This window comes from Heteronotia binoei, chromosome 10 (genome assembly GCF_032191835.1).
Source record: "Heteronotia binoei isolate CCM8104 ecotype False Entrance Well chromosome 10, APGP_CSIRO_Hbin_v1, whole genome shotgun sequence".
NCBI classification, from domain to species: Eukaryota; Metazoa; Chordata; class Lepidosauria; order Squamata; family Gekkonidae; genus Heteronotia; species Heteronotia binoei.
Genome location: NC_083232.1, coordinates 36,271,840 through 36,297,802, shown reverse-complemented (window position 1 = coordinate 36,297,802; position 25,963 = coordinate 36,271,840). Strand labels below are relative to the sequence as shown.

At 40.5% G+C, this 25,963-nt stretch overlaps 1 protein-coding gene across 1 annotated transcript in view; it reads left to right on the top strand.

Annotated features, from left to right (window-relative positions):
- The window catches only part of MALRD1 (MAM and LDL receptor class A domain containing 1), a 367,497-nt gene that overhangs the window by 180,019 nt on the left and 161,515 nt on the right, over window positions 1-25,963 (top strand). The window contains exon 19 of the mRNA XM_060248396.1: window positions 24,474-24,654. Within this exon, the coding sequence (XP_060104379.1) occupies window positions 24,474-24,654 (181 nt within the window). The remainder of the gene's footprint in view (window positions 1-24,473; window positions 24,655-25,963) is intronic.

The window sequence follows — 25,963 nt, the reverse complement described above, 5'->3', positions numbered from 1 at the left end:
ACCCACACAAAGGACCTCTGTCTTCGTCGGGTTCAGCTTCAGCCCACTCAGCCTAAGTCACGTTGCAACAGCCTGCAAAGCCTGATCCAGATTTCCTGGGACGGAGTCGAGCTGGCCGTCCATTAGCAGATAGAGCTGGGTGTCATCTGCATATTGATGGCAACCCAGCACAAACCTCCGGGCAATCTGGGCAAGGGGGCGCATATAGATGTTGAATAACATCGGGGAGAGAACTGCTCCCTGAGGCACCCCACAATCTAGTGTGCGCCTCTGGGACCGCTCACCCCCAATCGCCACCCTTTGTCCCCAGCCCATGAGGAAGGAGGAAAGCCATTGTAAGGCCAACCCCCTAACCCCTATGTCGGCGAGGCGGCGGATCAGTAGCTGATGGTCGACTGTATCAAATGCCGCCGACAGGTCTAACAGCATCAGCACCGCAACGCCGCCTCGATCTAGTTGCCGCTGGAGGTCATCTACCAAGGCAACCAGCACCTTCTCCATCCCATGGCCCTGCTGGAAACCAGACTGGCACGGGTCCAGGATGGAAGCGTCATCCAGAAACCTCTGTAGCTGCAACGCCACTGCCCTCTCAATAATTTTACCTAAAAACAGTAAATTAGACACCGGTCAGTAATTTGCCAATTCGGCCGGGTCTGCTGTACATTTTTTCAGGAGGGGGCGGACCAAGGCCTCTTTCAGAGGTGTTGGAAAACGCCCCTCTAAGAGGGATCTATTTATGATGTCCCGTAAAGGACATCTAAGCTCCCTCTGGCAAGATTTAATCAGCCAAGAGGGGCAAGGGTCCAAATCACATGTTGTTGAGCGAGCAGCAAAGAGGATTCCATCGACTTCCTCCAAGCTGAGTGGGTCAAAGTGGCCCAGCACTAAGCCCGAAGACAGGCACGGAGCCTCAATTTCACTTACTATATCCAATGTGATAGGCAGGTCTTGGCGGAGCGACGAGATTTTATCTGCAAAATGTTTTGCAAATGCCTCGCAGCCAATCTCTAATTCTCTAACATTTGGTTTGCCTTGTGGCAGTGTTGTGAGGTCTCCAATTATTCTAAACAATTGTGCTGGGCGTGAATTTGCAGATGCAATCTTGGTTGCAAAGTAGTCTTTCTTTGCAGCCTTAACTGCCATCTCATAAGACTTCATAAACGTTCTATAGGATGTTCTCGTCGCTTCGTCCCGAGTATACCTCCACTGCCTTTCTAGTCGTCTGAGCCCTTGTTTCAGCTGGTGTAACTCCAAGGTATACCATGGAGCCAGCCTCACACGAGGGCACAGAGGGCGTCGAGGTGCAATTTTATTGATAGCCCTGGATAGCCGGCCTTGCCAGGCTTCCACCAGGTCATCGAGGGAATTGCCAGTGGGCCAGGGATCCCTCAGGGCCATTTGGAACCATTCCGAGTCCATCAGGCCCCGAGGGCGAGCCAAAATAGGCTCTCCGCCCATACAGGGTTGGGGCGGTGTCTCCATACGGGCCTTAACGGCTAGGTGATCCGACCATGGAACCGCTTCTACCGCGATATCGTTCACCAAAATCCCAGACGCAAAGATCAGGTCTAATATGTGCCCGGCCTGATGCGTGGAAGTCGTAACAAATTGAGAGAGTCCCAGTGTCGCCATGGAAGACACTAGGTCCATCGCCTGAGTGGAGGCCGTGTCGTCAGCATGGACATTGAAGTCACCCAGGACCCTAAGCCCTGGGTACTCCAATGCCCAGCCCGCCACTGCCTCCAATAGTGATGGTAAGGCGCTAGCTGGTGCGTTAGGCGGACGGTACACCAGCCAGACTGCCAACCCCCCTCCAACATCCCACGCCAGACCGGCACATTCGATACCATCAATCTTTGGGGCCGGGAGAGCCCTAAAGGAGTAACCCTCCCGTATGAACAATGCCACCCCTCCCCCTGCTCGCTAATCCGTGATTGGTGAAAGACCGAGTAACCCGGGGGGGGGGGGACATCTGAGAGAAATGTAGATGTCATAAAGGAAACAAGAGAACAATCTAAAAACAATCTAAAACTGACAAAATACATTTTTTAAAAAAAAAATGAGATCAAATTCTATGCAATATCTGTCCATCAAATTTTAAAAATTAAAACCTAATTCATTTGTGAAAGATGTACAGATGGAGTTGCAGCCAGGAAGTGGATTATGTTCCCTTGCTGGAGAGCAATCTGGTTGTCACATTTTCTCCAGAGAGCTTTAGGCAGTATACATAATCCTTCCCTCTTCGATTTTATTCTCACAACAACCCTGTGAGATAGGATGAACTGAAAGAGACTGGCTGGCTGGAGATCACTCTTAAAGAAAGAGATGAGCAGGCTGTGTAGCTAGGTGACACTGAAAAAGTGTTCTTTACCTTGGGCCCTACACAGAAAGGAGCTGGCAGAGTGAATTTACAGAGAGAAGATATCACCTGTAGGTCAAGGGTTGAGGTAAAGATGCAGAGAGAACTTATTGATGTCTTCAATGCTGGAGAATCCTGCTCCCCCCACCCCAGTTGCTTTAATGTTTGGTAAACATTTTGATTGAGTGGAGAGTGCTTGGAAATCTATCTATTAACAAACTGCCATGAACAGCTTGGAAGTTCATGGAAAGTTCGTGCTGGTTGACCTCTCACAAACTTCAGTTTGCAACCACAAACCAGCCAAAATTCATAATGAACTTTAGTTCATGAATTTAGTCCCTAATTATAGTGGCCTCAAAAACCTGGTCAGAATGGGAAGAAGCTGATCTGAACTTTTTGCCTTGAACAGACTCTGAAATGGAAGATCAGTGTGTGCCTTAAAATCCTGTCCACTCCTCATTGAGGCTCTTAGGTCATAGAAAATCCCAGCAGCAGCTAGAGGAACATCACATTTAGTTTTCTGTACTATTCAGGAAAAGGTTCGAATTAATGATGCACCTGTAAGCATCAAAGATTGAAATATCTTCTACAACATGCTGTAAATTTATTCCGCTCATTCGTATAAATGCTAGATTAAGACTGCTAAAAGTATTGGCCATAGACCCTGAACTTTTAAAAAAATACAATGACCTGTAGAAATATATGTGTAGTTATTAGATCTAAACAGTGACAGCTTTTGAGAAGTGAGAATTCCATGGCATTGGTTAAAGTTTTAAAAATAGTACTGATATGAAATATTGCTGGACTTAGTTCAGATGTAAAGTCAAAGTAATCAAAATTGCATCCATTAAAATTATTGAGAAAAAGAAATGCACTATGAAGATGTCTATAGAAGAATACGCTTAAAGGCCTTTTCAGAGATTGCTTTTGCTATAATTGGGGAATAGCAAATTAAGTGGGGAGAATTATGTACTGAATGGATAACAGCGCCCAATATGAAGCACTGGATGACAGATAGGAAATCATCAGTGTAATCCTAAACAGAATTACACCCTTCTGAAACCACTGATTTCCGTGGACTGCTTGGGATGGCACTGTGTGTTACATAGTTATCAGACTAGCAGATCTCAGTGGCTTGGTTTAATTGAATAAAGAGTCAAGTTTCTTCAAGTGCTGCTAATTAGAGAACACTGTTTAAGTCTCACGTTGTTTGATATTTGAACATGATTAGCATAATAGACTTTACTGCTTTCAATTCATTCTGTGTGCTTCCTCTGTGCTGTTTCCCCTAAAAAATAGAATTCTGTGTCAAATCTGAGATGAATTACTGAGCTGTCTATATTGAATTGTTATCAGTCTAATGAATGGCAATGTATCAATGGAACAGGCATCCTCATTCATAACTCACATGCATTCATAACTCACAGCAAGGTCAATTTTTGTGACCTTTCTTTCTTTTTAAATTTTTTCTCCTTGTCAAGTGCTTCTACAGAGTCACATTTGATTTTCTTTTAAAATTATTTTGCTCAGTGAAAGCATCTTGAATTTTAAAAAACAAAAACAAAACCTTGTCTGGATCTATGTTCTAGTATTGCTGCAAGTAAAATTTAAGGAAAAGCAAAATGGTTCATAACCTATGCCAATATAACTAAAAAACACTAATAAGAAATAAGGATTTGAGGGTTAAGAGTTGAAGTTAGGAAGATTCTTTTCCACACCCACACATTCACAGATCTATCATTACAGGATTATATATGTTATCAGGGACCTGAACAGGCCCATTTACTCACCTCCTGCCACCCTGGTTTGGTTTTTTTGTTTTTTGTTTTCATACCTGGTGAACATTCTCAGTTTTTATCAGGCCAGTTTGTTTCTTCTTTAATGATTAATCTAGAATGATTAAAGGGCTGGAGCACTTTCCCTATGAAGAAAGGTTGAAACGCTTGGGACTCTTTAGCTTGGAGAAACGTCGACTGCGGGGTGACATGATAGAGGTTTACAAGATAATGCATGGAATGGAGAAAGTAGAGAAAGAAGTACTTTTCTCCCTTTCTCACAATACAAGAACTCGTGGGCATTCGATGAAATTGCTGAGCAGACAGGTTAAGACGGATAAAAGGAAGTACTTCTTCACCCAAAGGGTGATTAACATGTGGAATTCACTGCCACAGGAGGTGGTGGCGGCCACAAGTATAGCCACCTTCAAGAGGGGTTTAGATAAAAATATGGAGCACAGGTCCATCAGTGGCTATTAGCCACAGTGTATGGAGCACAGGTCCACCAGTGGCTATTAGCCACAGTGTATGTGTGTATATAACATTTTTTGCCACTGTGTGACACAGAGTGTTGGACTTGATGGGCCGTTGGCCTGATCCAACATGGCTTCTCTTATGTTCTTATGTTCTTAATGGCCAGGAGAGTTCTCTGTGTTTATTTTCAAAGTCATGTTTTTGTATATTGGCAAAGCCCCTGAGTAGCTTGAAATTTTCTACTACATCTATGAGTAGCCGGGTCATGCTACTTACTTTATTTGCATGAATAATTCAATTTATTATTAGAAATATTATAAAGCTGGGGGAATCCACAACAAATCACAAGATGAGGAAGCCATTTAGAAATCCTTCCCCATCCTAATATCTCCCCTTCTAAAATTCTGTAAATCTTCAAGGATTTGAGCAAGCTAATTCCTTCACTACCCTTTCCTTCCTGAACCTACCCATTAAAATTAATTAGTACCTTGGCTGTATTTCTTTGGCAAAATGCAGAGAAAGGTGGACCTAGAATCTTGTCACCTGCACAGTAGTAAACTATAGCTCCAAAGTATAGCCAGTTACTACTTACAATTTGCTTTTTTACTGTCAAAAATTATGTTAGGTTAAAAAAAAAAACCACCTTCCAAAATCTATGACTTTTGCGATTGGGGTAGTTTTTCAACCTCATGAGTCTATTATCTAGAAAACAGGTTTTTTAATGCTCTGGAAAGATAGAGCCCTTCAAAACAACCTGAAGACCCATCCTCTCACCTAAAGAATATTTATCTCACCACAGAGATAAATATTCATGAAATAGAAAAATACCCCAAGGTACAAAAATGTTAGAAATTAATTGCAGATGTTTTCCTTTAAAATTCATGAAAGTTTATGTTAGTTCTCTGATATCTTACACTCAAAATATGGCTTTTGTTGATTTATTTTTTTAAGGAACCATACCAGTATGGATTATTCAAAATGTACAAGGGAAGGCATGAATCTAGCAAAAGAAACATCCTACATCATGTGTGTTTTCAAGCTCTAGATACTTTAGTACTGTGAAACATCTCTGACACCACAAACAAACAACACTTTGTGGAACTTTTAAACACTGAGTAAACAGGGAATTTGACATAAGGTAGAAATATCTGTAAATTTTTTTGCAGGTTGGTTTCAGGTGACAGGATTCCAATTATTTTCAAAAGGTGTTGTGCCTTCTGCAATACATTTAATTCTCCATCAGGCTGTTTTCCTCCATTAATTTAGAAAGTCATATTTTTCTACATACCTGGGGAATTCTCCTTATATGAAGAAACACTTCCCTTATCTTTGGGAGGCATTGTTGTGCTACTTTTATTATCATAATGGGGATAATCCCATTCCTTTTGGGAAGGGTGATAATTCTTCCTTTGATGTTCACTGTGCTTATGTCCCCTAGAATATGAGTATTGCAGCCTGTCGTCTTCTTCAAGCCTCAGCTCAAAACTCAGATTTTTATGTGAAATTCTTCATTAAATCTTCAACTTTAAATATGAGTGCCTAAATATATTTTACTTGTATTCATCCTTCATTACCCATCTCCAATGATTCTCTACTGCAAAGGCTTCAACCAGATTTACTCCTGGTCTTAGACCCCGGTGAGATTAATAACCAGTTCAAAATAGCTAGGAAAGACACAGGCAGTAAACAGTTCAAACTCACCTAACAATTGGGTCTTGCATATGTCCTCCACTCTGTGGAGGTCCAAGCAATTATAAGTAAGGCCTAAGCAATTACAGGAGGTACATATTAAATGCCCAAGATTCTAAGGGACCCTGGCTCAGGCTGCAAACCTGTTGTCAAACTGTTATGATTTAGAGATGCAAGGTGCTTTGAAGCATATTAGGGAGTTCTTGAGATCCTGACAGCCATAAAATGCACAAAGAGGTCAAGAAGCAGAAAGTGTATTTCCAGAGAGAGATAACCATTTCCCTACCTGCAAGGAAAGGTAAGATGCATAGTTGTTGTAAAGCATGATCTGGGTAGTGAGATGCATGGGACATGAGGCCCTGGATGACTGAGTGACTAGGATGCACCTTCCCACATAAGAGTAAATTCTCTAAATCTTAATTGGGAGAGACTTCCCACCAACCATGTTAGGAAAGGTTCTAAAGACTCCTCTACAGAGAGCAGGAGTAGGGTCTGGATGTGCATTTGTTCCACAGACATCCATACAAGGATATTGGAGTTAATTGCTCTGTATTGTTAGGCTTAGCTTAGTGTTCAGTTTCTGTTTTTTTAAATAGATCTGTAACTAGTAGGTGTGATAGCTCTTTTTTCTGTATGTGCTTTACCTTAATACATAGTGATAAAGCCTTTTCCTTTTCAAGAAAGCAGACTATGATTCAACTCCTCCTCATACAAGCCTTAGATTACTTGCTCACACTCACCTGCTTGAACATGGGATGGGCTGAACTAATTGGGAAACTCTTCCCTTTGTACTTATTCAAAAGCAGCTTTTACCAGGGTTCCCCAGGTTACTGGTGATGTGAGCGGTTGAATTTTAACTGGTGGTGGAGATGATTAAGATAATTAACATGCATAAAAGCATTCAACACACAGGTAAAAACACATAGACCCAGGGAGGGTTTATAACAATAATAGTGGGTGCAATGAGTTCCTTCTGCCAGTGAAGAGTCCTGCAGTAGAAGAAGGAGTAATAGCAGAAAACCAGGCAAGGAGGCAGAGGGGCCATTGGATAACTAAGGGATAAAAGGATTACTAAGGGATAATAGGAAAATGGCAGAGAAACTGAATGCATTTTTTGCCTCTGTCTTCACTGAGAAAGATGGGAGATGCTTGCTCACTCCAGAATTGCCAATTTCAGGAAGGTTGTCAAAAGATCTTAGATTGAGGTGATGAGAGATGTGGCCCTGCAGTTGATGGAAAAATTAAAAACTGAAAATCACCAGGCCCAGATGGCATACATCCAAAAGTTCTGGAAGAACTCAAATATGAACTTGTGGAGCTCCTGACAAAAATATGCAATCTATCACTAAAATCTGCCTTTGTTCCTGAAGACTGGTAGCCAGTGCAGTTCCCAGTTTAAAAAAAGGTTCATAGGAGATCTGGGAAACTACAGGCCAGTCAGTCTAACATTGATACTGGGTAAATTGGTGGAATCCGTTATTAATGATAGAATTAGTAGGCACATTGATGAACAAAAGCCACTGAGGAAGAATCAGCATAGATTCTGTAAGAGAAGACCTTGTCTCACCAACCATTTAGAGCAGGGGTGTCAAACATGCAGCCTGGGGGCCAAATGAGGCCCACGGAAGACTCCTATAAGGTCCCCGAGCAACTGGCTGTCATCTGCTTTCTTCTCCCTCTCTTTCTTCCTTTTGCATCATAGCTTGCTTTGCTAGGCTTGCTCAATCACACAGGAGCTACAGAGCAAAGCCTTTATTTTCTCCATTGGCTGAGGCTCCTCCCTTGGGGAGGAGGGGGGAGGGATAGCTTGCTTTGCCAAGCTCTCAATTGCACAGCAGAACTACTGTGCCAAGCTCCTCTTCATTCTATTGACTGAGTCCTCTGGGGGAAGGAAGGAAAGAGCCAGAGCTTCCTTTGTCCAGTTCCCCGGATTGCAGAGGAGAGATACAAAGAAAGCACCTTTAAGACCAATGAGTGCTAACGTTTTAAGCATGTTTTTTTTATTTAAAAAATCTTTAATTGTATTTGTCTGTGTGTTTTATAAAGTTTATATCTCTGCTACCTGTCATTACATTTTATGACACACATGGCCCAGCCCAACAAAGCCCCAATTATGTCAGATCTGGTCCTCATAACAAATTAGTTTGACACCCCTGGTTTAAAACATATGAACATATGAAGCTGCCTTATACTGAATCAGACCCTCGGTCCATCAAAGTCAGTATTGTCTACTCAGACTGGCAGCGGCTCTCCAGGGTCTCCAGCTGAGGTTTTTCACACCTAATTGCCTGGAACCTTTTTAGTTGGAGATGCCGGGGACCTTCTGAACCTGGGACCTTCTGCTTACCAAGCAGAGGCTCTACCACTGAGCCACTATCCCTCCCCGCACAGAGTTCTTTGAGGGAGTGAACAAACATGTGGACAAAGGTGACCCAGTAGGTGACCTAGATTTTTGACTTTTGAAAGCTTTTGATGAAAGCTTTCAAAGGTTCCCAAGTAAACTCAACGGTCATGGGATAAGAGGACAAGCCCTCTTGCAGATTAAAAACTGGCTAATTAACAGGAAACAAAGAGTGAGTATAAATGGGCAGTTTTTACAGTGGATGTTTGTAAGCAGTGGGGTAGCACAGGGCTCGGTACTACGTCCAGTGCTTTTTAACTTGTTCATTAATTATTTGAAATTGGAACTAAGCACTAAAGTGGCTAATTCTGTGCAAGGCACTGTTTTTTAAAAAAATAGATTTTATTATATTGAATCTAATCCAATGCAAGGCACTAAGTTGTTCAGTGTGGTGAGAACCAGGGAAGACTGTGGGGCACTCCAGAGGGATTTGTTGAGGTTGAGCCAGTGGGTGTCAACATGACAAATGAAGTTAAGCATGGGCAAGTGTAAAATAATACATATTGGTGCAAAAAATTCTAGCTATAAATATATGTTGATGGGATCTGAACTGGTAGATTCTGACCAGGAGAGGGATCTTGGAGTCATGGTAAATAACTCACTGAAAATGTCTACTCAGTGTGCAAATGCAATAGATAAGGCCATCAAAAACTTATTTGCATATTAGACCACAGCCCCTGATATCACCATTATTTCACATTTCATCAGGAACTAATTTACATACTAGGCCCCTTGACACCAAGCCAGCCGGAACTGCATTCCTATGTGTTCCTGCTCAAAAAAAGCCCTGGATAAGGCAAATGCTGTGCTGGGGGTTATTAGGAAGTGGATTGAAAACAAATCAGCCAGTATCATAATGCCCCTATACAAACCTATGGTGTGGCCATATTTGGAATATTGTGTACAGTTCTTATCACTGCACCTCAAAAAAGATACTATAGCTTTCGAAAAAGTACAGAAAAGGGCAAGTAAAATGACTAAAGGGATGGAACATCTTCCCTATAAAGAAAGGCTAAAGAGGTTAGATTCTTTAGGTTGGAAAATTGACATTTGATAGATGACATAATAGAGGTTTACATAATTATGCATGGAATAGAGAAATTAGAGACAGAAGTACTTTTCTCTCCCTCACAATACAAGAACTCATGGGCATTCAAAGTAATAAGCAGTAAGCTTAGAACAGATAAAAAGTAGTACTTCTTCATCCAAAGAGTAATTAACATGTGGAATTCACTGCCACAAGAAGTGGTGGCAGATACAAGCATAGACAGCTTCAGGAGGGGATTGAATAAACATATGGAGCAGAGGTCCATGAGGTATGTATGGGACACTATGTCTGGGGCAATGATGCTCTGTATTCTTGGTGCTTGGGGGGGCAAAAGTGGGAGGGCTTCTAGAGTTCTGGTCCTGCTAGTGGACTTCCTAATGGCAACTGGGTTTTGGCCACTGTGTTACGCAGTGTTGGTCTGGATGGGCCATTGGCCTGATCCAGCATGACTTCTCTTATGGGTCGTTTTCGCACTCACCTTAATCAGCAGCGACGACCCTCTTCACCGCGCAGGATCTGCGCGGATTTCGCACTAATTGCCGCAGAGCACCCAGAAGAGCCGGAAAGTCCCGGCGCTTTTGCGGCGCAAACGGAAACCGCCAAAAACCAGTTTCCGTTTGCGCCGCAAAAGCGCCGGGACTTTCCATCTCTTCTGGGTGCTCCGCGGCAATTAGTGCGAAATCCGCGCAGATCCTGCGCGGTGAAGAGGGTCGTCGCTGCTGATTAAGGTGAGTGCGAAAACAACCATGGTCTTATGAGTCTAGTTCTTTCAAAACTTAAAACATATGTTCAGGCTTCCATTTCTGTGGCTGGATCACTGTGTCATGCTCATATCCTTTTTACATGTCATGAACAGAGAGACCATGCTCTGACAAACTTTTAGGATGTGTCCAAGTTGTGCAATTTTATTGCTTTCTTATATAATTAGATTTTCTCCCCAATGCCCCACTCATCCACTGCTACTGGCATTTTGTATTTTAAAAATAGTACAATGAAAAAGTTTCAAAGTGGAGACTTACTAGTTAGATGTTTGTGTGAACCAATCTCACATGTAATTGAGAGAGTTCAAACAAGGTAATAATTACAAATAAGGTAAATTCAGCTGCAGACTGTGTCTGTGTTCAAACTCTCAGCCTGCCTACCAAGGTCAGTTGAATTATGATTAGTTCTTAGAAGGAATGTTCTGTTCGCCAAAGAAAATGTATACAAAACATCCGTCTAACCACTTTTGATTATTTCCTCCTCTTGCCTCAGGAACTTGTTTTGACTCCTGGAAACAGTATTCCTAGAGACTGCATGAATGAATGGTTAAACAGGTTAAGGGCCACAATGAAGATAAGGACAGGGCGCAAAAGTGCTTTCTCCTTCCTCTTTTGTCAGTACAGTCTCCCTGAAGGGAAAGTGTAGGAGAGTGGTTTTACCCCTTTATCTATGATCATTTAGCCCTGCCAATTCACTCAGCTACTCATCCCGAAAAGTCCTGCAATCAGAGGGATAATCTTTCCAAGGCTTAAAAGATATTTCTGGGAAGAACACAGTATCCACCAGCATGACCTGTGAGCACTTGACACAAGCCAAATTGATTGAGAAATGAGATAACAATTAAAACAATCCTTCTGTAATTTAAAGCAATTTATTAAGAAAATTTTCACCCAAGAAAGTAAAATTTCACCCAAGAAAGTAAAATTTCACCCAAGTTCAAGTAAATACCATCAGTTTCAATCTAGCTTTTTCCCTCCAGGTAGTGCCTTTTTTCTCATATCATGTAGGATGCTGTGGGATTAAAGCTATACATATTAAACATTTTTTTTCTTATAAGACTCAGGTGCAGGGGTTTTTTTTTAATCTTGGAGAGAAGTCCAAACTGTCTTTGTTATCATCAGGAAACTCTCAGTGTTTTACAGTTCTTTCCATTCCCTCCATCTATCTAATAATCCATTTCATTTCCTGCTTGCCCTGAAGATGTTATCAAGTGCATATGGAGCAAGGAAGCCACTGAGAAACTTTTGTCAGCATAAAGGCAGAGGGGGGAGAAAGCCATTGTAGAAAGAAATAATTGTATTCGAGGAATATCCTTCTCACCTGTCCCCAACAACTTGTAAATGAAATGTACCTTCATTGAAGAATTTATCAGTATGCAATGTGTTCATGTGTCAGGATTACAATCTCTTTAAAGCATGCCCTTTATTTAGATTATCTGGACAGAATTTGAGTTTGCTACCAATCCTTTATAACAATGACCTCATAAATAATTATAGTCAGTTCTATCTAAAGAAAGTAATATGAGAGAGAATGTCTAACATAATAAAACATGATTCTTTGTATTGCCCGTAGATAGAAGTGAAATGGTTTTGACTTAAATGTCAATTTCTGTTTCCAGGAACCAAACCAAGATTCTTTCTTGTTAAGTTTCTTGACCTGAACCTGGCAGTTAGCTTTTATTTAAATTTGCAATCCATTCATTCATTCTCACTATTCTGAAATTTGTGTTTTTATTTCTTTTTATACTTGAAATGTTTCATATGATGAAATTCATACATGGAAGCTACTTATTTTACAGAGCAAGTAAGCTTTATTATGTGGCTAACTGATCTCTTTCAGTAATGCAATGCAGAATGAAAATATTACTTTAAATGAAATTGTGCCTTTATTTCAACTCTGTGTGAAGTCTGCATATGAATTGTCATGACTAACATCTGTAAGATTATGATGCGCTTTACAGATTTTTAATATCAATATTTTTAGGATGCCCAGCACTTGGTTTATGCTGTCTTTATGTCCCTAATTAAATGAATAAAACAATATAACAAACCTTTGCTTATGTTTTTATCCCACCACTAGGAATAAGGTCTGTTGTGAGGAAAAATACAACGGGCTCTAGAAAGAGGCTGTGGACAAGTGCCCCCCCTTGCTGTCTTTCCACCCACCAAGGCAGCTGTTTTCTGTAGGGAATTGATCTGACTTCAGCTTTCCATCTCCTCCCCCGTCCTTGCAGCCTCTACCTAAGAAAAGTTCAATCTTTCGTCACAGTGTGGACCAAAGCAACTTATATAATTCTCCTCTCTCCCTTGTGATCTGCACAGCAACCCTGTGAGGCAGGTTAGATTGAAAATCTGTGACTGGTCCAAAAATCACAGTGTGGATCAAAACAGGATGGAGGCTACTTCAGCAAAGTATAATGATGCAGAGTCCACCCTGCAAAGCAGCCATTTTTTCCAGGGGAAGTTATCTCTGCCATCTGGAGAGTATTTGTAATTATGAGTGATCTCCAGCTCTCACCTGGAGATTGGAAACAATGGTTGCCCAGGAGGAAATGACTGGTTTGGAGAGTGGACTGTATGGCATTGTATCTGTCTGAGATCCCACCCCTCCTCAAACCCCATCATCTCCGGGCTCCACCCCTCAAATCTCCAGAAATTTTCCAACTTGGAGTTGGCAACCATATCTACTTCTTTTTATCTGACCCTCTGACCTCAGCTTTCCATCTTCCCCCTCCCTGCAGCCTCTACCTAGGAAAAAGGCAGTCTTTCTCCACAGTGTGAGGGGGGGACCAAAGCAGTTTACATCATTTTCTTTTCCCCTTTTTGATCTGCAGGACAACTCTGTGAGGTAGGTTAAGCTGAAAGTCTGTGACTGGTCTGAAATCACCCAGCCAGCTTCCACCACAAGAGTCTGGGTCTGGCAGACCCTTCTCTGAAGCCCTAACTCCTATGCCACACCAGCTGTCATGGGGGGCTGCTGCTGAACAGTAGCAAGCAGCCAAACCTAGTTAAGTCATACCAGTCAGGTGCCATCAAGACATCCAGAGGGTGCTGCCAGGCCTAGGGTAGCCAGCCTCCAGGTGGAGCCTGAAGACATTGTGGTATCACAGTTGAACTCCAGACAACAGATCTGTCTCCTCCTGGAGAAAAGAACTGCCTTAGATGGTGGACTCTGTGGCATTATTTTCAGCTGAGGACTCGCATCTCCCCACACCCTGCCCTCCTCAAACTCCCACCACAAAATCTCCAGGAATTTCCCATGAACCTGGAACTGGGATCCCTAGTCAGGAATGGCCCCAATGAATTTTTCCTCAAAGGCCCTTAGCGATACCTTTCAGACCAACACTGTCTCTCTGATAACATTGTTGGTCTTAAGCACAGGGACTTTATTCTTTCGCTTTCTCTCTCTTGCTTTTCCTTCCCCCCTTTCCTCTCCCCCCCCTTCATATCTAGTCTGCTGCCACAGAATGCCATTCCATGCCCCCCCCCATCTCTGGATATTTCTCTCCCAGAGGAGGATGGGGAGGAGCACACAGTCAATTGAGGGAAGGTTTTCTCTGGCTGTTTCCCTCCTCCTCCCTCCCTCAGACTATTGAGGGAAGTCTGGCTGTTTCCCCCCCCTCTTCCCTCCTGAAGCCATCTAATTTACTTTTTAACATGTAGTGTGCATTATAAACATCATTGCAGTTTGGCATGTTAAAAAGTAAATTAGGTGGACAGGAACACCTCTGAGAAAAACATGTTCTCAGTTTAACCCAGGCTTGGGGAGCAATAGATCAATTAACAGACTCTGAATTTTTTGCCTTGTGACATTCTCATCATCATTCTCCTCTTCTGATATGTTTTGCTGCCTTTGTTGTTTTCGCAGGCAAATGCTATCTAGACCAAACTTCTTTCAATTTGTTAATTTCACTTTGAATTTTTTAAAAATTTGTTCATTTCACTATTTTGCCATTGGATGGTAACTTTGTACTACTTTGCATGCTTAACCACTGCCCACCAGATATTTGTAGCACTCCTTACTGTTCCCCATTCCATTGTCTGATGAAGTATGCCTGCATATGAAAGCTTACATTCGGAATAAAACTTAGTTGGTCTTAAAAGTGCTACTGGACTCCAACTTTGTTCTATTGCTTCAGACCAACATGGCTGCCCACCTGGATTTTCCAACTGGCAAAGGTGTCATATAAAACTGTAGTTTATCTCCCTGCCTCTTCAATTTATATGCAGAACATATCATTAAAAAAGCTGGATTAGATTTAGAAGAAGGTGAAGTGAAAAGGTGGAGTGAAAACTGATGGAAGGAGCATTAACAATTTGAGATATGCAGATGACACCACATTACTGGAACGAAGAAATCAGAAGAAGATTGAGACTGGGAAGGGCAGCCATGAAGGAACTACAAAACAGCTTTAAGTGTAAGGATGTGTCATTAGTGACCAAGATCAAAATAATTCATACTATTTAATCCCTATAACTATGTGTGGGTGTGAAGTTTGTCAATGACAGGAAGATAGTAGATTTCTTTTAGATGTGGTGTTGGAGAAGAGTCCTATGGATATCGTGGACAATAAAAAGATAAATAAGTGGGTTCTAGATCAAATCAAGCTTGAACTCTTCCTAGAAGCTAAAATGTCTAAACTGAGGCTATCAAACTTTGGTTACATTATGAGAAGATTGGACTCTCTGGAAAAGACAAGAATGCTAGGAAAAAATGAAGGCAGAAGGAAAAGGGGAAAAACCAACATGCAATGGATTGACTCCATAAAGGAAGCCACCACTTAGTTTTCTGAACTTGAGCAAGGCTGTTAGTGATCAAATGTTTTGGAGGTCATTAATTCATAGGGTCACCAAACGTCAGAAACGACTTGATGGCCTGGAGAAAGATAAATACAAATAGGAATGATTCTACATATGAGTCTTGGGATAGCAGAACTAGAGTTTGAACACAGTTCTCTGAAGCCCAACTCCAAAGAATAATTTATTTAAAAGGATTTTTAGAAACCTCATCAATAATGAGTCAAATTGAAAAAGACCAATGGAAATTAATCTCTTTTCACCATGTGAAAATGAATATGATCTTGAATGAATGAGATATTTCACCTAACACCACAAGAGGGAGCATTATCTTCCTCTTTAGAATATAGTCTCCTTTGACAGGTGATGTCCATTAGAGATAGATGTTTAAGTAAAGCAATTTAAAACTTTGATTATTCTGTTTTTCTCTTAATATGTCTGCATACTTGAAGACCAGGAACTATAATTGTTACTGTTCACAAGATATTATTTTTGTTGACCTCTCTAAATTACAAATAGGTTGCTAATAGGTGCCAATTTGACTTGAGCATCCTGCCTTTATGAAGAATTAGCATGAGAACATGCCAGGAACTCTTAAACCAAAGTTCTACTGGTCCCTGTGTTGCTGATTTCCAGTCAAAGCCTACAAGCCAGTTTGCTGTAGTGGTTAAGTGCATGGACTCTAATCTGGGAGAACTGGGTTTGATCCCCCACCCCCCACATGCACTTGTTGAGTGACCTTGGGTCAGTCACAGTTCTTAAAAGAGCTGCTGTCAAGAGCAGTTCTATCAGAGCTCTCTCAGCCCCACTTACCTCACAAGGGTGTCTGTTGTAGGGAGGGGAAGGGAAAGGAAATTGCAAGCTTCTCTGAGACTCCAAATGAAGGGCAGAGTGTAAATCCAATTGCCTCCTCCTATCAAATGCGAAAATCCCAGTTTCATCAAGATGTAGCAGCATGATGCATACAACTAGTGATAGCAGCACCAAACCCTCATGACATGCACTTGTTCTGTGAATACTTCCTGATTAATACTTCATTTACCATTCTGGGAAAGCTGACATTTATAAGCACCCTTAAAAGTGGAACGGCTCACTATAACACTAATATGCAAACAGAGAGCCAAAATTTTGCCCAGTATGTTTAAAAGTGCAAACTCTTAAACATTGCTGCTGTGAATGTTTACAAACTCTTAAACATTGCTGCTCTAATTTAAATAGGGTGGAACTTTCCACTGAAATGGGTGAAGTAGTATAGTAATTGAAGGAACTGTGTTCCTAGAATTATATCCTGTATTTTATGGTGCTTAAATACTAAGGTAAAGTGTGCATTTAGCTGCTACCATCCAAATGATTGAACATGATTATTATAGTCAGTCCCCCCAGTCTAAAGATGGCTAACTGCCAAATGTATGGTATTTTAAAAATCAGAACTCTTTTTTACATACTAACCTGTGAATAAAAGTTTAATTTCATTTTTCTATTTATAACTCGCCCTATCCTGCAAGCGGGCTCCGGATGGCTTACAACATTAGAAAACCTTACAAAACATCAAACGAACTACATCCAAACAAAATAATCTCATAATTACAGAATTAACAGAAACCATGATCCACATCATTGGCAACCAGTCATAAATCACATATACCCTACAAAAGTGGCAACACAGTCTATAGCAGAAAACAACAACAACTGTGTCACATATAGGCTGGTAGTGTCCAGCATAACATAAATAATAATAATAATAATAATAATAATAATAATAATAATAATAATGATAATAATAATAATAATAATAATAATAATAATAATAATAATAATATTTTTTTATTTGTATCCCGCCCTCCCCGCCGAGGCAGGCTCAGGGCGGCTCACAGACATGGAAAGTACCATGATTACAACAATACATTATACAGTAAAATACATTAAAATCCATTTAATTAATTAATTAATTAAAACTATTACAATTACAATTAAGGTGCTATAATACAAGACCTATCGGATGTATGTCAGATGGCTGGATGTCATTTCAAGATTCAGTCTTGAAAGGCCATTTGAGAAAGGATGGTTTTACAGGCCCTGCGGAACTGATTGTAGTTCTGCATGGCTCGAACCTCCGCTGGTAATTGGTTCCACCAGTGAGGAGCCGTTACTGAGAAGGCCTGCTCTCGAGTTGTTTTCAATTTGGCCTCCCTTGGTCCAGGGATTTTTAAAAGATTTTGGGAGCTAGATCTCATAAACACCTAGATGGTAAGGTGCCAGCGGGAGCAATGTTTTCAGGGGACACCCACTGGATCAATTAAAAGCCTGGCAGAAGAGCTCCATTTTACAGGCCATGTAAAACTTAGATAAGTCCTGCAGGGCCCAGATTTAAATAGGGTTATAAATCAGAAGAAAGCTTCAGTACATGGATAAGGATACTGCTGCTAGTACATATAAAAAAGACAGCATTGTTTCATTGAGTTTGCTTATTTCTAGTCACCAACAACCAGTTCTACAGAAGTTTTCAATTTTATGTTGATATAAAAATGTTTCCATTCTGAATGACAGCAATAGTTAGTCTTAAGGTTATCAGATAGTGCTTAGGTAGAACGGATTGATGTTGGAAATAGAGTAAATGCTTGCTGAAGGCACAAGAAAAGCTAGTGAAATTTTGCTTAAATACTGTAGGTTCAGAATGGAAGGGGTTATTGGCAAAGGTGAAGCTACAAATTCAAGAGCAAGTTCAGGCAGTTATAGCTATGTAGAAAACCTACTGACAGACTGTAAGGCTTAATCCTTAGTAGGCAAAGGCATGAATTCATGATTGATTTTGTCAGGTTCATGGTTTGCTAGCTGAAGTTTACAATCTGAAGAGCTTCCACAAATTTTAAGGCAGTTCATGATAGTTCATGAAAAGCAGAAAGCAGGTGTCACAAAATGCTACTAACTGCTTCAGTTTGCACCTCAACCTCCTGGTTTGTATCAGTTCATGGTTCAGTTTGTGGTTTGGCCATGAACCACAAACTGAAATGAACTACAAAAATGTAGTTTGTGCCCATTCATAATGCTTAGCTAAATGAGACATTGCTGGTAGGTGTCTATTTTCTCGAAAGTATTTGCTTCAATTTACTTTCAATATTTGGATTATTCAACTTGTACAGATGTCCTTTATCCCATAATATCAATGACAAGTTTTTATTTCATAGTTTTTGGCTTCTTCAGCTACCAGGGGACAAATGAAAAAAACTTCAGTGTTGCAGAAATCTGCATGATGTCTTCAGGTCATATCTGGGCACTCACAGTTTAGCACTTTGATCTGAAGACCAGACCCTACCTTGCATCATCCATTCTGGTCCTCCTGTTATTTCTGTAAATGATATAGATGAACAAAGGAGCAGAGTGCACACTGTGCACACTGTAGTACTAGCATCTTAGTGTTATCATGTCCTCTTCAGTCTGAAGAGCTTCTCAATTATGGTTTGGTATGATATTAGTTTTGTGTCTCTCCTACTACAGAAGGAAACTGTGATCTATGACTTTGGGGAAATGTTCTGGTCAGAGATGCTGAGAACCTTGTATGGTTGCCAGGCAAATTTTCCTTGATTGAACCTTGCTTACTTGCACATTGAGGCTTCTGAATGGATCACCTCAATGTTTTCTGTCAAAATCCATCATGATTGAGCTGCTTTGCTCTTGTGCAGTAAGTGCTTGTGTGGCAGAGCCAGCTCTTACCTTGGTACTGACAAATATGTTTCAGCTTGCAGCAGCTTTTGCAACTGGTACGACTTGTAAAATAAATCTTCTTGATTAATGTATATCCACTGGAGTCATGACCAGATCATTCAAATCTTATCTGGTTAAACCATAAAATTACTCAGTTCAGCCCCTTCTTACCTTGTACCTGTGCTATCACATGCATCCTTTAAATGACTGATATTACATACATTACCTGTTTTTTGCACTTGCGGGGCCAGTGAAATCTATTCAGAAGTGATCATTGCATGCAAGGTTAGCTAGAAATGCAGGCAAGCACCAAAGGCGTACAGAGTAGTGAGTCTCAATTCAAGTATCTCAGATTCTCCCCCCCCCCCCTTTTAACAATTGGAGGCAGATACAACAGATCGGGCAGTAGCTGCAAGTAAGTAGTTCGTTGTTGTATAAACAGACACATCCAAATTAGTTTGGACACCTCTGAATAGCTCAGCAAAGATAGGATCTCTTATTGTGACTGGTTAGTAGGATATGAGCTGAACAGTGGGTTTATGAATTCCTTTCTGGATTAGAGAACATTAAAACGTTATAGTTCATTATGCAGTCCCCCATACTTCGAATATCCCAAGTTGTTATGTATGAGAAATGATGGGTATGGTTTGGATTGCACTGGCAATTGTTTACAGTTTTGGGAAGCCTCCAATGGGCAATAACCTATAACGGTCACAGGTAAATGTAGTGTAATAGGATGGTCAAAGGGCAAGTGAATATTTTTCATTTTATTCTCCACATTCTTTGTGGCTTTGAGGAGTGGGAGTGAAAACAAACACATTGTAAAGGGAAAAAGAAAATTCCCATATGAAACTCAAGAGTCCTTTCTAGTTTTGGAAAGAAATATGCACTGGTTTTAGAAATCACAATAAATAACTCATATGAGTCCAGATGGCTGATAAAGGGAAAACTGTGATCTTATATTTTTGGACTTGCTTGTGTTGTGGAAGGGGAAAAATGGAAGATCACTTTCTATCACTTATTTTTTCAGTATGTCATTGGCTTAAAATCATTCCCTACAGAACCAAAGAAAATTTATGTTAATCTGTTATGTCTGTCTGCAAGTTATTGATTTTGTTGTGAGGAAAGTGAAGGATTAAAAGCTCCAGTCTTACATTTTGGCTACGATTATATTGAAATAGTATTTTTTTAGATTTCAGCTTAGAATCTTGTTATAGGAGAAAACTTTGTTTCTGTCCCTACCCGGCCAGACTATGTCCATGTAAGTCTGGATCTATTGAAACCATTTCACATATTCTCCTATATTGTCCCTTTTATCTAAGTATTCGTGGTCGATTTTTGGATCCTATTCTTTTAAATAAGATGGGTCTGGCTGATCCAGATAAGGTCCAGTTTCTTTTGAAGGATGTTACTCCTGACATAACTGTAAACACTGCCTTATTTCTGTACTGGGCCAAAATGATTCGTCAAGGCAAGGAACAGTTTTGTTGTCCCATTTAACTGTGATCTTATGTAAATGTACTTTAATCCTGATGTCCAGTATTTTAACCTATTTTCTGTTTTTCAACCCATTGTTCTTTTAACCTGTTTTTACATGCCATTAAAGGTTGATTGATTGATTGATTGATTGTTTCTGTCATAGTACTCCAATGGTGCTGCATCACCGTTTTCCATCCTCATGCTAAAAACAGAAACAATAGTACTGGATGAGTGATAATTCTACCATCTCAAACAGGATTACAATATACTTAAACTTATTTTGTTTTGTTCTGAAAGTATACTATTATAAATAAGATACAAATTCTGGTTTCTGGATAAGCACCAACAAATGATCTATTTAGGGAAGGGCTTTAGCTTAGTGATAAGCATATACGTGGCAAGAAATTGGTTCATTCTCTGGCATCTCCAGTTAAATGATGTGAAAGAACTCTGCCTGAGATCCTAGAAAGCCACTGCCAGTCTGAATACTGAGCTTGATGGGCCAATGGCCTAATTCAGTATAAAGCAGCTTCATATGTGTTCATGTGAAAAACTTTTGTCTTTGTCTTCAATGGGCAATTGGTTAATGTCAGCTGTTCCTTGATCACATGACTGGTACTGTCAATGTTCTGATTGTCAATAATCTAGTGGATGCATGAGCACAGAACAAATAGAAGTAGCATGAATGAAGCAGAATGAGGAATTGGATATAATTGTAGTTTAGGTGGTGTGGGGGGTTTGTTTTGTGTTTTGGTATTCAAACCAACCTTATAAGATGCACTGAATAAATATGAAGTGGGATGTTGCAGACAATATTTCAGTTAGGAGTGGCAAGACAGTAATGCTTTAATATTTTCACTGTATTTAATATTTTGTGTATTTATGTATTTTGCAAAAAGAAGAGCTGGTGCTGTTTGGTTATAAGCTTTTAGTGATTCTTCTTGGATTTTTTTATCTGAAGATGACATGTTCAAAAGGTTTGTTTATCTAATGGGTCCAAATGCCTTTCAGTGGTAGATTGTCTCTTTGTGTCAATGGGGATACGCTCAGTGCAGCAAGCCAAGAGTATATGTAAATTAATCTGCCATGTTATTGTTTCTAATGCTTCTCTGCTAGTAGAATGTAACTAATTCACTTTGTTACCAGTAAATACTTAAACGGATCAATTTTCCATTCTAATTTACCATTATAAATTTCCACTTCAGTTAAAACGCCTGCCTAATTCCCTAATCAACAGCTAGCGCTTTACTACTTCTATAAAATTAATCAGGCCCTTCATATTAATAATGTTTTGGGATGATTTTGCATATCTAAGAGATTTCAAGGGAAGACAACTAAAAGATTACAATAAATTTAGAGTCCATTAGCACCTTTAAGACCAACAAAATTTTGTTCAAAGTTTATGCTTTTGTGTATACACACACACTTCTTCAAATACAATGAAATGGAAGAAAGGCATTCAAACTTATAGACAGAGTTGAAAACAAATTAGCATATAACTTGAGGTAGACATTTTGAGACAAGCTTTGTCTTACAGGTAAGAGGGAGCAAAAAGGATTGCTGAAATTGCTTCCAACTGGACATGATTCAGCAAGTGAACTGAGAGGCATTTAAATTCCTTCTCCAAACGCTGCTGCCAGCACCAGCATGTCTGCTGACACGAACCACATGAACTCCCCTAGGAAGTTTGTGTAGCTCATGAGGGCAGAATGGCATGAACCAAGGTTTGCAAACCATGAACTGGGCTTGATTCATGATGAATTTGGTTTGTAATTAATTTTGTGCTCACCCTTAGACACTGGCTGTAAGGCAAGTTAACTACATAAGTTATAAATGGGCATCATTTTATTTCTATCCGTTTTAGATTTTTTTTTCTACTTTACAAATCTCAATACAGGAGGCATAAAATGCTGATTGCTTACCTTCAAACTGAACGTTGTGTGTGTTTGGAGTGGGGTTGGAATGTAGCAACGTCCTCACTATAAACTGAATTTAAGAGAATCTACTACAATTAGAATCCTCTTTAATTATATTGATAGTAAGCCAAATATTGGCCTGACATAGGTTTAATGAATAGATCTATAGCATTCCAAGACAGCAAAGGTTCAGATCTTATTGTAGGCAAATTACTTATGTAAATTGTAATTGATTCTTATTGACATCCATATCATTTGTAAAGCTAAGTAACACTGATCTTCCTGTTTATTTGACTGTACTTATCACAGAACAGCTTCTAACCCTGTTGCACATAGCAGAGAAAAATATAAACTCCAACTATCCAGAAAGTCACCACTGTGCATACAATGTTTTCTTAATATAGAACAAGCTGCTGGTTCCCACACTGTCCCGGTTTGTATGATATTGTCTCTTCACTTCTGTGCATATTACCTGGAGAGAAGAGTCCTCCAAATTTGGTTTGCATCACAGTCATTCTTATTACAACTTTAATGTGTGATGAGGTCAGGTACACAAGCCCAAGGCACAATGCCTCACCCTGTGCATGAATAAACGTCCTACCTAACTTGTGGGTGGACCAGTCAAAGAGAGACTGTTTTCATTGCCAAACACTGAAAGATACAAATTTGTATTTGAAACGCTCTAACTAAACATCTTGAAAAGATGCATGAGAGTAGTCTCATGCTCAGATGCAGCTACTTTGTTATATCTGTAATAAACAAGAAATGTTGTTTGACTCTGGGAAATAATTTTCTGTTTCAAAGTGCTGGTATTGACCTTTAAAGCCCTACATGGCCGAGAACCTATCTAAGGGACCGCCTTTCCCCATATGTTCCCCAGAGAGCACTGCGTTCAGGAACTAAAAATCTATTGTCCATCCCTGGACCAAGGGAGGCCAGACTGGGCATTACACGGGCCAGGGCCTTCTCAGTGGCAGCACCAATGCTGTGGAATGCGCTCCCTGAGGCCATAAATGCTCCGCGGGATCTCTCTCAATTCTGCAGAGCTTGTAAAACTGAACTTTTTAAACAGGCCTATAACAACTAGGGGAGAAGGCTGCTGCTTTTATGCTACTGGGCAACTCCACCAGAAGGACCACCAACAGATAAATTGTATACTCTGTATAGCACCAATACTTTGTTTAAAATTGTTTTAAATTATAATTGACTGTCTTGTTTTATATTTGAAATTGAGATGTTGATTTTTATATGATTGTTAGCCACCCTGAGTCTGTTTGGAATGGGCGGGATATAAATGGAAAGTAAATAAATAAAAATAAATAAATTTCAGGTTAGGAAAAATCAAGAAGGCTTTGGCTCATTTTGCCTCCTGTGTTGCCTATTCAATAGGGTAACGTATGAGTGTTTTATCACAGGACCAAGTAGGTAAGATAAGGTAGCATTGGCTCTTTCCTTGTAGCCTTTAAGTTGTATAAAAATATAATCTAACATATGAATTTCCTGTTAGTGTACTATAGCCAAACAACCAAAGCTTTTTCTCTGTGAGAAATTACTATTTTATGAAGTTCATGCACACATACAAAAACACACATGGAAAATATTAGCAAAATCACAAATGTGAAATGAATAAATATGCTTCTAGCCTGAGAACTGCTTTATCAATATCCTTTTAGATTGCTGCATTGTATGTGCTGTTATTTCCTAGATTGCTGTTATTGACTGTTTTTATTGGCATTTTAAAAATTTACACAAATTGTTTTATTGGTATTTTTGTTGGTATGATTTGTTTTTATTGGGGAAAAGATGCATGACTGATTTGATTTCTGTGCCAGGTACCCTTACAGCAGAGTTACACTCTTTGAAGTCCACTGAAGCCAGCGTGCTTAGGATGCAATTCTATTTAGGACTGCACTGCTAGTATCTCAAGTGCTAAAGCACTTTTGGGGCTATTATGATTCCTTGGTTCCGAAGTCCCAGCCACATCTCATATATATAGCAGATGGTAGTTTAGCACTCCAACTTTAATGTATACCCTGTACTCTTATTCTCACTTTCTCTTTTTTCACCTTTAGGTTGAGCAGGGCCTTGTAAAGATGTGGAGTGATTCTGGAAATTCTGGTGGCCAGTGGAAAAGAGCAGAAATTAATCTGGGTAAACTGAGGAATTTTGAAGTTATATTTGAAGGAATTCGAGCGAAAGATCTTGGAGGAGGAGCAGCAATAGATGACATTGAATACAAGAACTGCAGCCCAAGTAAGGCATAAAGTACTCTGCTCCATTTCAAAGCATAGCTTAAATTTAAAGATTGCTTTAAAAAAGCCAGCATGGTGTAGGGTTGCTAAGTACCCCTTGGCAGCTGACAGGGAGTGGGGAAATGGGGGGAATTTACTGGCAGGAAAATGAAGCCTAGGCCTGCATTTCCAATGACATGGGGGGCTCTGATATTTGGGCAAAAGCTGTATGGTAGAAGTAGTTTTGATAGCTGATTTTTTGCCCAAATACCAGAGCATCCCTGTGTCACCAGTGACATGATGATATCACTTCCAGAGCACACCAGAAGTGACATTGCCACATTGTCAGCAACACAGCCTGAGGCCTAGTTTTCCTGCCAGTAATTCCCCTGCCAGTTATGAAGGTGTCATTTGTTATGAAGGCTGGATCTGACATAAATGAAACTTTGTTGGGCTGGGTCATGTGTGTCATAAAATGTAATGCCAGGTATTATAGATATAAGCTTTATAAAGGACACAGATGAACACAATCAACATACAGATGAACACTAGGGTTGCCAATCCCCAAGTGGGGGCAGGGGATCCCCCGGTTTGGAGACCCTCCCCCCACTTCAGGGTCGTCAGAAAGCAAGGGGAGGGGAGGGAAATGTCTGCTGGGAACTCTATTATTCCCTATGGAGATTTATTCCCTTAGAAAATCATGGAGAATTGATCTGCGGGTATCTTGGGCTCTGGGGCGGCTGTTTTTTGGGGTAGAGGCATCAAAGTTTCAATATAGCATCTAGTTCCTCTCCCCAAAATACCCCCCAAGTGTTTAAAAGATTGGACCAGGGGGTCCAATTCTATGAGCCCCAAAAGGAGGTGCCCCATCCTTCATTATTTCCTATGGAAGGAAGGAATTGAAAAAGTGTGCCGTCCCTTTAAATGTGATGGCCTGAACTTCCTTTGGAGTTCAATTATGCTTGTCACAGCCTTGATCTTGGCTCCACCCCTAATGTCTCCTGGCTCCACCCCCAAGTCCCCAGATATTTCTTGAATTGGACTTGGCAACCCTAATGAACACACTGTGGAATCCGATGTCCCCTGGTGGGTTGTTAGATGAGCTTGTGGAGGACTGGCATTCCCGACTCACCACTGCCATTGACAACATCACCCTTCCGGCGCCCTCTTCGCTGCCATACCAATGCAGCTTCCTGGTACTCCTTGGACCTGCTAAGGATGAAACGACAGCTTAGACGGTTACAGTGAGTGTGGCAGCATACTCATGATGAAGACCAGGCCTCAAATTCAGTGGGAGCTCACAGGAGCACAGCTCCTGAACCTTTCTGAGA